At 44.0% G+C, this 16,194-nt stretch overlaps 2 protein-coding genes across 3 annotated transcripts in view; one reads left to right on the top strand and one right to left on the bottom strand.

Moving 5' to 3' along the window:
• Positions 1–300: 300 nt before the first annotated feature.
• Positions 301–1,972, bottom strand: Rplp0-like (ribosomal protein LP0-like). Its single transcript, XM_070666544.1, has 4 exons — positions 1,832–1,972; positions 1,313–1,632; positions 933–1,169; positions 301–845 (listed from the first exon to the last, which is right to left on the bottom strand). The coding sequence occupies exons 1-4, from the start codon at positions 1,857–1,859 to the stop codon at positions 699–701; spliced, it is 732 nt and encodes a 243-aa protein (XP_070522645.1). The 5' UTR covers positions 1,860–1,972; the 3' UTR covers positions 301–698.
• A 394-nt stretch (positions 1,973–2,366) lies between these two features.
• 14-3-3zeta (tyrosine 3-monooxygenase/tryptophan 5-monooxygenase activation protein zeta) overlaps positions 2,367–16,194 on the top strand; it is a 40,197-nt gene continuing 26,369 nt past the window's right edge. The window contains exon 1 of one of the 2 annotated variants that reach the window (XM_070666543.1): positions 2,367–2,495. The gene's annotated coding sequence lies outside the window, so the exon portion shown is untranslated. The remainder of the gene's footprint in view (positions 2,496–16,194) is intronic. The other variant, XM_070666541.1, reaches the window with a different exon arrangement.

Here is a 16,194-nt window from a genome sequence, read left to right as displayed (position 1 = left end):
TACAGCGCTCCATCGATCGCCTGATCGCGAGCTGGTAACGGACTATGCAATTCGTGTTACTGCGTACTACTAGATGTCACGACGAGCACGCGGTTCGAGTTCGAAACGAAAATGTCGAGGCATCCGTGCGTCGTAGCCCGTTTCTCGTGTCGAACTCGAGGATTTAAGACGGTCGGGAGTGTCGTAAACTATTTCGCGAGTGTCCAGCGGAAGGATGGCTCGTCACGTACCATCTGAGAGAAGGAACAGGCTCGGGAAGGGCATCATACATCGGAGAAGCAACTTTTAGGTAAGCACGAATTTTGTAAAATTAAATCTTTATTAAAAAAAGAATTTTTACTTTTTTTCTTATTAATCTTATTAATTTACTGGCACGTCTACAGTAATATTTTTCTTTTTGTGTTACAGTCACCGGGAGAATTATACAACTCCGCTGAAGCTCATGCAGATTGGTAAGTCGTAAGATTTTTTTTTCGTAGTTCGCAATTGAGTCTCTTGAACCAGCAACCCGTCGTCGGTCATAGGTTACTCAATTGTAATTATCAAATAGAAATTATAATTAATCAATGCCCCCAATTATAATGACGCGCACGAATTAAAACCTTTCGAAAAATAACGCACGCGAAGCGTGCGCACGGGTTGTTCTAGTATATATAAAACGATATACATACATTAATTTTATTCTAAAATTACAAGTTTCACGTATCATTGTTGATTTCCATGTCCATGTCATCTTCAGTTTCCTTTGTGTCATCTGGTATATGAAGTTTTGTAAAACCATGTTTTTTTGTGTACACTCCCAAAAGTATCAGCTTAAAAACTGCTAATGGTTTACCTAATAATTTCTATAAAAAACAATGTCATTAATAGTTTTAATATTTTATCATATATTTATACATTATTTAATATTCCACATATATTTTAATGCATACCAAAATTTGTGCTTGCTCTGGTGTTAAAGTATCACCAGCCTGGCAAACTTTGAAGGGTTTAATCAAAGTAATAACTCCTTTTTGCAATGATGTAGGCATACCCAACTGTCGCAACTGTGGTTCCATGCTATGCTGGAACTGTGGTAGAGGTCCTTCAGGTAATTCTATTGTTTCAGGTGTAACAAATCCAGAACGAGCATATTCCATTTCTTCATATTCATTTACCCATTCTATTACCTAATAGAAATATATAAATATGTTATTAATTATTAGGCATCATAAACTTGATTCTTATGAAACTTTAAACATTCTGTCACAAATATATAACTTCTCTTGTTTTAAACTTTAATAATATTATTTAGGTTTTATGTATTACAAACCTGTTTCTTTGGTCTGTCAGTAAATAATAGACCACACTGGCCTTTCATAGAGTGGTTCTTCATTGCAGTAGCTAATTTATGTATTCCATCTGCAATCTCAGTTTCCTTTGATTTTCCTAGACCTAGTGCAATTATTCTGAGTTTTCCAAAGAACAGTTTACTGTCTTTCCATTCGGCACGTAAATCAAGTAGTTTGGTATTACGTGTATTTTGAACAGAAATTAGAAATATGTGACTATAATCTTCTACACATTTTTTAACATCTTCCATGATTCGCTGCTTCAAGACCATACCTTTTTTATTGGTTTTAGTAAGAGAAACTGTAATAAAAATATTTTATATTAATTCTACACATATTCTTTTTATTAAAAAAAATGTTTAAATTAACATTGCTCGTAATAAAATGTAAAATATAATTATTTAAATTTAGCTATGGAGGTTAGTTGCAATAAGATGCTTTTAAAAAAGAAATTACACAAAGATATGCAAAAATATGTATAAAAGGTTAAAAAAAATTACTTTTCTTATCTCTCTTTGATTTCGGCATTTTCGAAACAGAATTATTCACAGATTTAATACAAAAAATATATCATTGATTAAAATTCACGTTTCACGTCCATGTGCTGCAATGTGCTGTCTGGTGCTGCCATGTTCATATGTAAATTTAGATACAGTTTAGATATTACAGATGGCACTATGCGTTTCGATTTTGAATGACTCGTAGCAAGATTATTCGCAATTTAATACTTTACAAAAGAAACAAATCTTTAACAATTATAAAAAAAATTATTTACTTAATTAAATTTAATTTTCAATTAAAATAAAGTCTAAGTTTTAAATAAAAGTTTCTAGGTACGAGAAACGTGGAAAATAAAATTATAGCTTTGCAGGAAACTAATCTCAAGTTAAATTTCAATTCGCTCAATTTTCCTACAGTCCAGTAATTAAGATTAAACGCTAATCTGCGAAATTAACCGACTATTATTTTTGCACAGGACTGACGAGGAGGCGAGGAAGCGATCCGAATCGCGCGCTGCGCCACGGCGGAAGTAGATGCACGAGCGCTCGGCAAGATGGCGGTTTCCGTTAGTTGCGCCAGTGTATTCAGCGAGAGCGTAGTGAACGGTAGCTGTTGAACACGTCGAGAGCCCGATTTCCCAGGCCCGCTTACAGCACTCCGAAGGTGAGTCCGTTCCTTCCGACCGTCCTTCGATCCCTCAATTGTTGGCGTCACGCCGGAATCGCTGTTTCGCCCAAAATTCGCTCTGCCGATTCACGCGATATGCGCCGCAACGCGGCTCGTGTGGACCCCGTAGCCATGCCGTCCGACGTCGGGGCGGCCCGCCGCATCGCGCTCCTCGGCCGCCGGTGATCGCGTTTTTTCCGCCACCTCATCCCCTTATCACCCTGCGGAATCATATACGGGGCCGGGTCGGATCGAATCGTGAAATCTCGCCCGGCGAGGACGGTCATCGTGCCGAGATACGAGCGACGGATTCGCTCGCTCTTTTCGTCTTTCCGTCTCTTTCTTTATCTCTCTCTCTCTCGCTCTTTCTCTCGCGCGACTACGTCGCCGCGATCGACGGCCTGAAGGCGGCCGCTTGCCGCACCGATGACGCACGCGACGCCGTGCGAGTGAGAGAGAAAGGGTGAGGAGTGCCAGTCGTCTCGTTTCTCGCGGCCGCCATGTTGCTTCGCGGCCGGCGACGAAATTCCTCGCACGTTGCCGGGCCATTCGAGGACGCGGCACGCCACGGGGATGTATCCGCATCGCCGCCCTGAACGATTATCAGCCGGCCGATAAGCAGGGACAATCGCGAGGTAATGACGAAAATGCCGAGGTGGAAGAAAAAGGGAGACGACGATGCTCGTGCTCGTCCGAGCATTCGCATCGATCGCTTTTTTCCTATCTCCATCCATCTCCCTCTATCCACCTCTCTCGCTCTCTCTCTCTCTATGTCTCTCTCTTTTTCTTTGCCGAGATTCTTTTAACTCTCATTTACAAAACGGTCGTTGGCGAGAGTTATGACTCGCGATGCCGTAATCGTCTTTCGGCCGCCGATTTAATAACGTCACGGCGACGTTTTCGCACTCGTTTCTTTTATCGACCAGACGCGAGATTGATAACGCGAAATGCCAGGCGTTCCCTTGCCGCGAATCGCAGGTTCGCTTCGGCGGAGTTGCACGCACCTTTGAAAGGTTGCCCACCTTTCTCGCGTGCGTGCGCGTCTTACGAGATAAACAAGGTAGATAAACGCGCAAAGATGAGGATCCGGTCGATCTACAGATGCATAATACCCGCCGCGTAGTTCGTCGTAGCCCGCGAGGAATCGAGCCGCAGAAAAGGCGTGTCGTTTATTCCACATTTAACGTTCCAAACACCTGGATCTATTTTCAAAGTGACAGAAGCGCCTGAAAGAGATAAGATAAGAACGTTCCGATCTCTATTACTCGGCGCGCAATTCCGATTATACGTAGAAAGATTGTTCCGTTTCTAAAAAACTATTGACGCCTTTTTTTTTTCTTTTTTTTTTCTACGTTATCAAGCTGGTCTCGTAATAGAATATTAAAAAAAAATTTAATGGAAAATTTCTTTGCAAAATTAATCTCGTCATAACAGACTCCGTCATGAAATCTCTCGCGAGAGCAATTATAATCACATATCGTACGTTCCGCGTAAACAATTCGGCGATCGATAACTTCGCCGCTGTCGATCGGTTCTATTAACTTACGGTCCAGCCGCGCGCGGCTGTTTTTCTCGGGTTGAGATAGCGAGTCGACGTCAGTCATAATGAATGAGCGTAAAGTGGCCCCCTCGCAACAGCGGCCGTGGATTAGAGGGCCCCGAACGCGACCGGCTCCGGCAAAACGGATCCGTCGCTCCTTCTTCTGGCACGAAGGCCGGGATAATTCGCGATTTAGGTGTGTAATGAGCGATATTATCGGATTACCTGCGCCGGTAACGTTTTCCCCTCCCCCGCCTATCTCGACTCTAGGTCATCGAACAGCCGGCAAAGTCTGCTCTTTTCGCCAAGGCCGGTACCCTCCGCCTCGCCCTCTCTTCCCCCCCCCCCTTCCTTCACCGCTGTCGCCGACGTGGTTCTGCGTATTTGCGTAACGAGCGAAGGCCTCTTCTACGTTCTGGAAGGCCGTCGCGTTCCTTATTCCCGCCGGTTACTCTCGCCATTACTCTGCCATTCATCCGTTCGACGGCTTCGCCGATCGCGCATTACCTGAGCCCGATCGTATGAGAAAATAAAGAGAAAGAAAAAATTCCCGTGTACAGGATGCCGAGAAGTAGTTAGCAATTTAAAGGACTCGATTTCCGAAACTCGTGAATGGCTCGTAAGATGCTAGGTCTGTGAAAGTTTGAAAATCAGACGGCTAAGATTATTTAGGTCCGAGAGAATCGACCCTCAAACTCGCCGGAAGAGCGTTGCAATGTCGGAAATCTTTTTCTGTAATTTCACCGCGTTTTAATCAACGCGGCAAGATGTTGCGATCGATACCTTCTTTTTCCGCGGAGAGAAATGTGTCCATATATAACTGCAGTAATATTGAAAGATAAATCGAATCGGCCAGAGAAATGCGCGACTTCGCGGGACTAAAAGTCACGGGACTAAAAGTCGCGGGACTGTCGTCGGTTTCGCGGAAAGCGACACGGTTAATTGGGATTGATATATCAATCGCCGTGCTATCTCGCCGGAGCGGCGCGATTGGCCTGGAGAGACAGGTGATACCTGTTTATCAGCGCATTCCCAGGAACATGATACCAGCTTGTAACGGAGAAAATACTCGATACCTCCAAGAAACTGTAGATAAATTCTACAAACCGTAACATCATTTTTGGCGTTCAAAGTTCAAACTGCATTTAAGCAGAATAATCCAACGTTAATGTGGCCGGAATAATTTAGTCGTTCCCGTTGCGTCTCCACATAATTATTATTATTAATCGATTGAAAATCAATGTTCACCGGGCGCGTGGTACCACTACATGCGGCCGTTTATTACGCCTCGATATTGCAACGTGCATTTACACGCGCGGGTTTGTATGTACAAGTGCTTTCACGTATTCCCGGGTGAGCTTGCAGCAGTCACCCTCGGTGTACCGCGGCGCAATTGGAGAATCAACTTAATCAGAACGATTCTCAATGTCGCGGCATCGCGTGAGGATTTTAATTGACAAGCGATTGGATTCCGGTGATGTATCGAGCACAAGTCCGCGTACAATTTTTTCCGAGTCGAAATCGAACGTATCGCGATAGCGATACTATCCCGGCAGGCTGTTTAAATGGATTTTATGTAACCCGGCCCGCCGTTAACCAGTTTTTGATCCCGGATAAATAGAGCACTGTCGAAATCGCGCTCACCCCCTTTCCCCCGTATGTATATTTGTTGACGCGTCGCCGGGGTTTATTTGCTCGGCTTGTTCGCAAATAACATCCAGCCAATTAAACGTGTCAGTGGCGCAACGCCGTTTACAATTACACCTGCATTTCCGAGTGATTTAATTTCCGTGGATTTCGAACGAGCGGTCCCCCTCCCGACTCGGCCGTAATTCTTATTCGAATATGCGGGTGGCTTTTAATGGCGCTTTAATTGGGAAACTTATTACTTATCCACGAGTGACTCGCTGTCGTTCGACTTCGCCGGACGCTAACGACGAAAAGTCGAAAATTGATACCAATTACGGAGGCTACGATTATATCTTGTACAATGTTTCTAATTTTATCGAAATGGAGAGAACAAAGTCTCTGACGCGAGCGTTATCGATTTGCATTCGGCGAGCAGAGCGCAATTTTCTTTAAAATGTTATTTACATGTTATTTAATTAATTACTCGAGCCTTCCACCACAAAGGTTATGAGATCTTTAATCTCGTTTGTAAAATTGATATTAAAACATTTTTTTAATATTTGAACGTTACGTCTCGTGACAGTTGCAAATCTGCAAACTAGATTAGTCTTTACGAGATTAGTTTTTTTTTTCTCTTTTTTTTTTCTTTTTTTTTTCTAATAACATTTTGTTAATGCAAATAATTACGTAGATAATAGTAAAATGTCTTGCGAATGATTTTTCCTATCACGGAAATTGACGCGAGTTTGATTGCGAGTGAAAAGAAACTATCAGGTTCTCTCATTTTAATTTCGCTCGCGATAAGCGAGCCTGATAAGCCAGCCGGCAGCGCGTTAATGAATCTGAAAATTGCATTTCTACTTGGACGGCAATGATGCGAGTGAAATTCGACTTGACGCGAGCTCATTTCCCGATTGGAAAGCGAACGTTCGTTGATCGGAAACCGCGCGCGGTCGGCTCATTCAAGAAAGCTGCATTCATTCGGACGTTACCTCGCGTGTGTTCGTTTAGTCTAAACGTCGCGTCTAGCCTCGCGGACCAAGGCAGCAGATCCTCGCAATTCTCGCATCCCGTTTCGCAGGCACGATCGTTAAAACGTGCTCGCCAGTTCGGGATAGCCGGCCGAGTTCCCGAGTAACACTCGGTACATCGAAGGGCAATTTAATTAACCGGCGAATCTCGTTTGAAAATGAAGAGACATCGGCGCGGTCTCGTTTACGCGAATACCGCGGGCGAATCGGAGATCCGTTGAATCGCGTTCGATCAAGTGGACATGCGCCGGTATTGCCGCCAGCTGGCGAAAAAGAATCGTACGCTGCTCGTAGCGATCGCGACGCAATTAGCGCCCGACAGTTACGTTTCATTTGCATGGACGCACGTCGGCGTCACTCGCCGCGGGAGTGGCGTTAATTATCGCGCGTCAATTAGCCCCGCGTTTCGTGCGAGCCGTGCCATTAACGTTATGCGTATCTTCCTGCCGTCGAGACGAGGAGATCTCGGAGCCGTTTCGGGACCGCGGCGTAGTAAAGTACTCTCGAGTTCCACGCCGCTTTAGGCCACTAGAAACACGTTGGAATTAACGCACCCGATTGCGCAATCAGAGAGAATGCTCACTTCAACCCCGAGTACTTTCGAAAAATTTAACTACGTCGCAAATATTCAGCTGCCTAAAGTGATTTTCGAAGGTTAAAGTCAGATCGGATCGAGATCCAGCTCATAAATTTCTTTTCGCTCGCGGGTGGTCTCTCATTCTCGCGACTAACGCGTGCAAAAAGCGCGCAAACAGAAGATCTCGCTAACATCCCTAGTTGAATGATTGCGCAATTTCATTCGGTGTCGTGCGTCCCCCTGGGGGGTCGTGTCGCAAAAGTGGCTGCTGCCAGAAGGGTCCTCTCAGCTCCCTTTTAAGAAACGCTTTTAGCGCGCCAACAAGCGCGCCCAGTATTCGTCCTGAGTGAGTTTACTGAGGTAATTAGCTGGCGCTTCGTTGACGCTTCCCTATCGGCATTCACGCAGCACTTCCGGTAGAACGAGAAGAGAGAGAAGAATACCCTTTTCAAGAGTTACACTTGTTATATTCGCGGATTAAATGACGACGACGGCGTTGTCTCGCGCTGGCTTAAGCGTACGTTAACGACGAAACAAATACCTTTCGGAAGTAAAGACGGGACGTTTTATTTAATTGGCGAAACTTTGAACAATTGATATATTTTATATAATTTTTTCGAGGCAGCTAATGAGAAATTTACGCTTCAGCTTTAACCGAGGAGATTATTTAGGTTTTTATAAAACGTAACGATCCACTGGCTTAGACACAATGGGTCGGTTTCACCGTTAATTAAGAAGTAAAACAATAGAACGTAATCGCTTAAGTATTAATGAACTTAGTCGCAAAGACTTTCTGTATAATTAATAATTTTAATTCTCTCTGGATTTTCTCTGGAGGATCGACACTCGTGTCAAGGTTCCGCGTCGTAGGTCACATGACTTATCGCGATCCATTATCTTCCGTTAATTAGTACACCCGAGAGAACGGATTAGGATCGTGTACTTAGGAGGATGACAAACCAGTCGCGGTGTAAATTAGAGGACGCGGTATAATTTGACTGCGCGATTTATGCATCACACTTTATGTTCCGCTTCTGTAATCCGAGGATCGATATATCCGGCCACGCGATAAATTTTCCTACACGCCAATCGATCTTATTGATGTTGTTTATCAGAAACTCGATATTGAATAACGTCCGTAACGCTCCTTTTAGAGGTAAAATATATTAATACAATATTCATCACGATAATTGACATTTTCTCGTTTATTAAAAATAATACAGTAAATTTTCAGATTTTGTTTTACATCTGTTTTTTTTTTTTTTTTTTCTTACGTTGTTGAAAAATAACTAGATTTTTTTCTCGTTGTTGTAGAAATTTATTCATAAATTTGTAACGCTTAATTAGATTTAATATATCTCAAGTTTAATGAAAGGTTTATTTGAAAAAGAAAATTTAGTTGCAATATTTTTCTTTGTTGACACAGGACGGCAGTTTCTGATTAATAAAATCTGGCGTTCTCTTGACATCTTATGTGATGTTTCGAAATAAAATTTAGCGTCATATGTCTGCTCAATTCCACATGGGAACGGGCGTTATTCGCGCGAGAATGACGTGTCCGTGACGGCTGAGCGGCCGCGAGCGTGACTCACGTTGAGAAAATACACGGAAACCGCGTACGGAAATAAAATCGCTGAAGAGCGAATTGTCGCGCGAGTGCCGCGCCGGTACCGCCATAATCCATAATTAGCTCCGGGCGAGCGTCACGATTGTGACAGCGTTCGCGATCGTTTTCTCCTTCCACCGTCAGAAATAATCAGCGTATCCGCAATCTTTCCCTGAAACGAATCGGAGAGTCGCAGGTCGCCAGATGTAACAAATTAAAAAAAAATTCATAATGTTTAAAAATATTTTTAATTGCCCACGGAATAATTGAGCGCACTTTCGTTCGCGATATCGATTGGACGGCTATAAAATCCTCTTTCTTCTCCCGGTTGTGAGAGGAAAATGCGCCAAAAAACACATGTGCCGTGCGCGAGGATGCGCGCGGAGGCGCGAATGTAAGTGCACGGGGCTTGACATCAGCCGCTATTCCAAGCTGGGTGACGCACTACTATATCTTTCGCCAGGGTCCAACGTGCGTCGTGTCCACGCACAAGCACCGGGGGCCGGGGCCTGGCACGCACACGCGCCGGTGTGCGTGCACGTGCGTAACGTAAAGACTTTTGCGTGCAGTTTCTTTTTCCGGTCGGCTCTCCCTCGGCCGAGGGCCACCCGCCGTTGTTGAACCTCTCTCCACCCTCGACGTTCGCTCGCAAACGCTCGGCATCGCACCCGCCTCACGTACCGCGCGATATTTCGCGGGATATCGCGCTTTGATCCCCACGATCCAATTTTCCTCGCACGTCGGAAGAGATCTTCGAGATATCCGGCGCGACTATGAGAAACGCCTATCAAAGCAAATTGATTATCGAAGCACTGTTGTCTGCGCGTAAACAGCCGCCGTAGTGCAACGCTCAGTTTTTAGAAGAGAATAGTTTTTTTTTCTTTTCCTTTTCTTTTTAATCTTGAAACCCAATCGAGGTTTTTTAATCGAGTCGAAAATATTAAACGGACGTGGAGAGGTGTTTAGGATTTAAAAAAAGAATTATTTCTCGCAATATAATGTAAAATAAAATTAATCATTTATTTACAATTTTCTTTTTGGAAGAGATATTACATTTTTCTTTTTTTTTTTAATTATTATTTTTTATTTTTTAACGCTTTACGTTTAACGAACGATGTCTTTCCGAGAGATTGATAGAATTTGGCATACATATGCGTAACCATCTCGGCTGTTTCTCACACGACGGCGCGTAATAACGCGCGAGATAACGTCGGCGGTCCAGCGTTATCGCGGTACGGCGCATGGATACTCAGCACATTGTGCGATGGACGTTTATTATATTCGCAGAGAGATGAGAGAGAGAGAGAGAGAGAGAAAGCGTATTGGCCTACTCTTCTCGTGCTGAGAAGATGCATTTGTGCGGGTTTATGTACGTGTAGCACCATAGAAACGTCGGGAACGCTTAGGATTCAAGTGACTTCGCAGGATATTGCGCCCGTCGATTCGCAAGTCCGCAGCCCTTCGAATAGAAATAATAGAATTAGCACTTTTTTTCCTTTCTCAAACGATAGTATTAATTCACGAGAGACTTAAACTTCAGAGAGAACCGCGAGTTTAACGTTACGCAAAAATGCAGCGACGATTTTACCGAAGAAACCACTCGATGTAATTCGTTTGATAATAAATAATTAGACGTTTCCGGGTCACGTTTCAATTCGATGGAATTGAATCGCGATAATGTCGGGCTTAAGTAACGTGAAAATCTCAAGTTCACGAGCATGCCGAAAGTGCCTGTACTTTAATTACCACCGGTCGAAAGTTTCCCGGATTCTTGCTTGTGGGTTAATTATAGATTGCGAAACCTGACGATAGAAAACTGTCGGGTATGTTTCGCGTAATATTGTAATATCGACGACATTACGTCGCTTTAATTCTCGTTAAGTAGAAATGTAGTTGACAGGGCCGAGGTGAAATTCTTTCCATCGATTCTTCGAACTATCGTACTAGCTCGACATCCCTTGACGAGAAAACGACAGAGGGAAAGAAGAAGAAATAAAAAAAAACGGGGCTTTAAAGCGTGCGGGGGTACTAATTGCAGTTTTTATCGACTGGCGGAAGGGTGGATGGCGAACTCTTGTCTTTCCTCTCTCTCCCCCTGACCTCCGTTTACGCGATAAAAGCCCTTAAGGCTGAAGTGGTTGCGTATATACGTACACAATGTCGCGTGTACGCGTATACAGTGCCACCTGTGGCTCGTCGTCCGTTCGAGCGATGAATTCGAGTAAATTTCACGCTGCCAATCTGGACCAGTTTCGTCCCGGAACTATCGGAGAAAGTTCCCGAATAGCCTCCCCTCCCCCTCCGCCGTAGGGGAGCGTAGAAATACGCGTTTCGCACTTTCGTGCGGAGGAATTCTTAAATTGTATGCAATTAGAAACATCCGTGGAGGAGAGCCCGATGTTACCGGTACATCTGCATCTCGCGTGACGGGATCTCGTTTTGCGTGAACGTTGCTTCGCGGAGCTCGGACGGCACGAATCGAGGAAACATATTTTATGCCCGCAATTTGGGAGGGAGGTGAGATCGTTAAATTTTCATTAACATAATGATACATCAGCGCGCGGAAATATTGTTCGCTATATCTTCGAAGCGTTGCACACGCCAGATTTTATCCGGGTAATTGTAAGATTATATGTTATGCCTTGAATTAGAACGTTTTTTTATTATTATTATTACTATTTTAAATTGCATTTATTCTAACTTTGATCTTTCTCTGAATTTTCTCTCCGGTTTTGTCGCGCGCTATCTTATTTACTTAATTATACTCTTTTTCCGCTCTATTTTCTTTCCAGTCTTAAAGTGATAACGTAAGCAAGGTAATTATTTAACGTCAACGTAATTTGCTCGCGAGGTTGTGCGGCGAAGTCAGTCGTTTCATTCGCGCACAAGCAGCTTTTTCTCGCTTAGCGTTGTGTCGATTGCGATAGACGACGTTTTTTTTTCTTTTTTTTTTCAAACATAAATGCCAAAGTCTTCATCGTGTTGATGTGATAAATAAACATTTTTGCAATATCATATTTTTTTTTCATAATTTTGTAAAATAATTCTCTGAGTTAAAAAATTTTATTAAATTCTGCTGTATTAAAAATTTAATTACGTTAGTTCGAGTTGCTCTATTAAAAAAAGGACTTTTTCATTGAGGGAAAAAAAGGAAAAAAAAACGTATTTAAGTCTAAATGCAATTCTTAATAAAGCTGCTTTTTCCTCGGTTTAAAAAATAAATTCTTGCGCAAATACATTTTTAATTTGGCTCGTACTATTATGAGGGCGGGAGGGTATATTTCTAACGTCATATTTCAAAAGAAAAAGAGGCGAGAAATACGTAGGTCGAAGTCGGAGAAGAATAGAACATATAAGAGGTGACGCTGTTTATTCTGAGCAACGTGACACAAATCGAATGGCGCTACGCTAAAAGCAATCCATTGTATACAGCCGCAGAAGGAAAGAATAAAGTCTCATGATTTAATTTCAATCAGGACGTTATATACCAACGCGAGTATTTATATGGACGCTGCAAATCACATATCGCGCTGTAGCGACGTATCGAAGATACAGAATCCGATTATTCCATCTACATCGACGTGATTTGCTTTTTCTTTTTCTTTTTTTTTTCTTTTTCGAGACTTGGAATAAAATCAAATTTATTTAGCACGACGTAGCTTCGAGTCACGAGTGTTATTACGTCGCTCGAAAACTCTCTACGGAATAATTCCGCAGACGAATAGAAATTCTCCGATCGAGTGGACAAGGTCAATGTCGTACGCTGAAACCTCGATTTAACCGCTCGCACGACGCGGTTTCGCACCGCGGATCTGCGAGAAAAGTGCATTCACGTTGCTCCGCGATGCGAGTCGTCCGTTTGCCAATTAAAAATGAGTTTGCGATTTATCAGTCGACGGGTCGTTCGTAAAAAAACAAAAAAAAAAAAAAAAAAAAAAGGAAACGGGGAGGAAAGGAGCAATCGATGTCTGCCGCCTGGGTTACTATTACTATGCGTGTATCGATCTCGTTTGCGAGGGGCACGCTCAATCTCGACACGTGCGGCAAGGTAAAATTCACAGCGGTAATTCACGCGAGAATTAGCAATTGCATCGCGAACCCGCGGCTGGGAAAATTCACGATTCTGGGTAATACGGCGCACCGGCTTTATTTAATACAGTACAGCGGGCTAATGCGTTATAAAGGTTCAGAAGCTGCGCATTTACGCCTCGATGCGAATCCGAAAATACAAAAGGCCGCGCGTCGGAAGGACTCGCCGAAAGATCGCCGGGCTTTAAAAATCCGTCGTCGGTCTCGCGAAATCGAAAATCGGACGACGGGTGGGGGGCACGTCCGGTCAGATGGATTTTGCTAAAACGCCAACGTCTGCTTTTGACGAGATGAAACAAAAATATTCCGCGATGGCCCCGGCGGAAATGAGTTCATACGCGGCCCGATGCGCGTCACACGCAAACCACGAGCCAATATTGATCTATTTGTTACTAACCTAGTGTATAACACTAGTCTCCGAGTGAAGCTAAAGGTTCGCCCACACCGACCGGTGTCGAGAATCTCCATCGTACCGAGCGTGCTGTGGGTTAATTATCGGTTCACGTGTACGAAAATAAATATGTGTGTCTCGACAAAAAAAAAAGAAAATAAGTAAGTCTCTCAGGTGGAATTTTTAATTAATAGCGGGATATCAACGTTTGATTGGAAATATAAATATAAATGAGTACTACTTTGTTGCGGGGTTATAAATTCACACGTTTTTCCGATATTAAATTTATATTTGACTGCTGACAATTTCGAGAGAACGTTAAAGCGCCGCAAATAAAAGCGATTACAAATGATGGATGGAGATGAAAATCTCGCGCGAACGTCAGACTTAGTTTAATATATGTTTAAACGCATTGTTCTTTCTTTTTACAGGTAAGTCCACGAACCCCTCCGTCTACGTCGTCGAGGAAGACACTGTATCGCCGCAGAAATTGGTTCGTAAAACCGCCCTTTATCGATTTTCGTTAGCCAACGTTAGCCGCATACCGTCGCAAGTTTCTCTCGCGTGTTTCCCCCGCACACAAACATACCCAGACGTTGGCGCAACGCTTTTCGCACAACCCAGTAGAGCTTTTCCAGGTAGGCAGGCCGTTTTTTTTCTTCTTCTTTTTTTTCTCTCTCGCATGGGTATATTCATCCGCGGAGATTTGCCGTCCGACATCGATATGTCTGCGCGCCTTTCGCGGAAACGAGATATAACGACATAAACGAGTTTTTCAACTCGCTCGCAACGCCAGCGAGCGTTTCCGAAGTCCTGAACACACTACAAACTTGCGTCGCATTGAAACGTAAGAAATATCGAAACTCTCGTAATCCCGGATTTTGCGAGATCCAAGTTTCGGTTGGGCGCTCAAGTTTTCGGAGATCTCAAGGATCGGCGAGTTTAACGTGACGAATTTTCCGAGGGTGAACTAAAGGGTCGTGAGTATCAATCGTGGGATCAATAAAACTTTGGTGTACATGTAAATTTATTGACTCGGGTGTCTCTGATCGCGTTTCTTTTGACTCGGCCGGTGTGCTCTACGTCGTTACGACACGTCGATGCGACAGAGATTTTACGTCTCGCTCGCGCGAGCGCGTTTTCACGTTGCGTCGGCAAATATTGGATCGAGATACGCGCAGCGGGGATAACAATCGGGTGAGAATCGTCATTAATTGTCGCCGCGCGCAAAATTGAGCGCGCGTGCGGGAGTTTGCAGACGCGTTGTCTCCTTCCTCTTTCGCGAAAATTTATATGTTGTTCCGATAGATCTTTATTTCGCCTGTCGCCGAACGTGCTTTCGCTTGACCTTTACCGATAAATTTTTATTTGCTCGTACATTAAATTAAATTAAAGTCGCGCGTGCAGAAAGTGTTTCTTTACGGCGTGCAAACTTTGCAAAGAAGAAAAAAAAATGCATCTTACGCCGCGAAGAATTTTTTCAAACTTGCAGACTTGATAATCTCCTCGGTGAAGGATCGGGAAGAAAAGGGAATGAAATTAGAAGCCTTCGATCTGACAAAATATCTCACGGTTACGAGGGTAATTAATATCGCGTTTAAATCGATAAGGGGATCAACGGTTACCGATCGTGTGCGCGATATCGGCCTCGTAATTCCGGATGAGATAAGATTACGGAATCAATCACGAAGCTCCCCTCCTGTATAAATATTGCGTTTGAAAGTTTGCTCGTGTAATCCGTGTTTTACGACGTTACAAGTTTTCCTCGTGAGCGCTATCTCCTCCCCACTCTCTCGTTTACCGGTTTAATTGATATTAACGATGGGGAGGAGGGCCGTGGGAGGGAGGGGGGAGGTTCGATCGGGAGCGCCGGTCGGCGAGAAAGATTCGCGAGGGATGTTGAAATCGGCGAAAATTTTTGGCGGCGTTCACAACGGCGTGGAGATCGGCGGAAAATGGTGGACAAGGGCGGGTCGGCTGCAGGGGTTGCGCGCGCCTCCACAGATCAATATTTCATTTCAGCCTCGGCAACCTCCGACCGCTACCCATCCCCCGGCGCGCGCGTCTCTCACCCCCTTTTCTGCTCTCCGTCTTCTGCAGCTTTTCTCGCGACCTCGCGTAGCCACGTCTCACTCCAATCATCCTTCACCCCATGTATTTTCCCTCGCCTCCCAGCTTCTCTCCCTCGTACCACGATCGCCTCTCTCTCTCTCTCTCTCTTTCCTCCCTCATTGTTCCTCATTAGCTCTCTAGCTTCGATGACTTGGTGCGACGGGCCGACAACGAAACATTCCATTATTGTCGCTGTTCTAATTGCTAATCATTACGGCGACATAAATCTTTTAAAACTACCATTCCCTCGGTTCGCAAAGAAAATATTTTAAGTGAAACACTCGAAATCGGCCCGTTTACTCGAATTTATTTTTATCGCATTGTTTCGTGGCCTGGAGATTAGAAAGCCTGTTCTCGGAGTGACTCAAACCGTGAAATGGAATTTTCTTTACGAAATAAGGCGCGATTAGACCACGTCGTCTATTGTTCCAAGATTTACCTCGATAAAACTGATATATCTATAAAAAAAAAAAAAATTTCGTAGGATAAGATTTCGGAAGTTACACAGACGAGACACACAGGCTACGTTTTTTTTTTATCGCTTTGTTGACTAAAGTGCAAAGTCTTATCGCGGTAGAGAATCCCGAAATTGGTGGCGGAGGAGAGGAGGCCACCCCTTTCAGGATGATACGGTGAGGTCCTTCAGGGTCGAGCGGTGATCGTCGGTTGATCGGCAGGTTTTCCGGTCTTTAGCTTCTCTTGTTACTCGCGACGACTTGGT

This window comes from Cardiocondyla obscurior, linkage group LG15, assembly GCF_019399895.1.
Source record: "Cardiocondyla obscurior isolate alpha-2009 linkage group LG15, Cobs3.1, whole genome shotgun sequence".
Taxonomy (NCBI): Eukaryota; Metazoa; Arthropoda; class Insecta; order Hymenoptera; family Formicidae; genus Cardiocondyla; species Cardiocondyla obscurior.
The sequence above is the reverse complement of the archived record's forward strand: the minus strand, read 5'-3'. Positions and strand labels throughout refer to the sequence as shown.

Bases quoted from the DNA above. Each gene is read 5' to 3' on its own strand.
- Rplp0-like (XM_070666544.1), bottom strand. From the start codon at position 1,859: ATGCCGAAATCAAAGAGAGATAAGAAAA. The intron at 1,633-1,831 runs GTAATTTTTTTT...TTTTTATTACAG, and splicing joins ATCAAAGAGAGATAAGAAAA to TTTCTCTTACTAAAACCAAT. The intron at 1,170-1,312 runs GTTTGTAATACA...TATTTCTATTAG, and splicing joins CTGACAGACCAAAGAAACAG to GTAATAGAATGGGTAAATGA.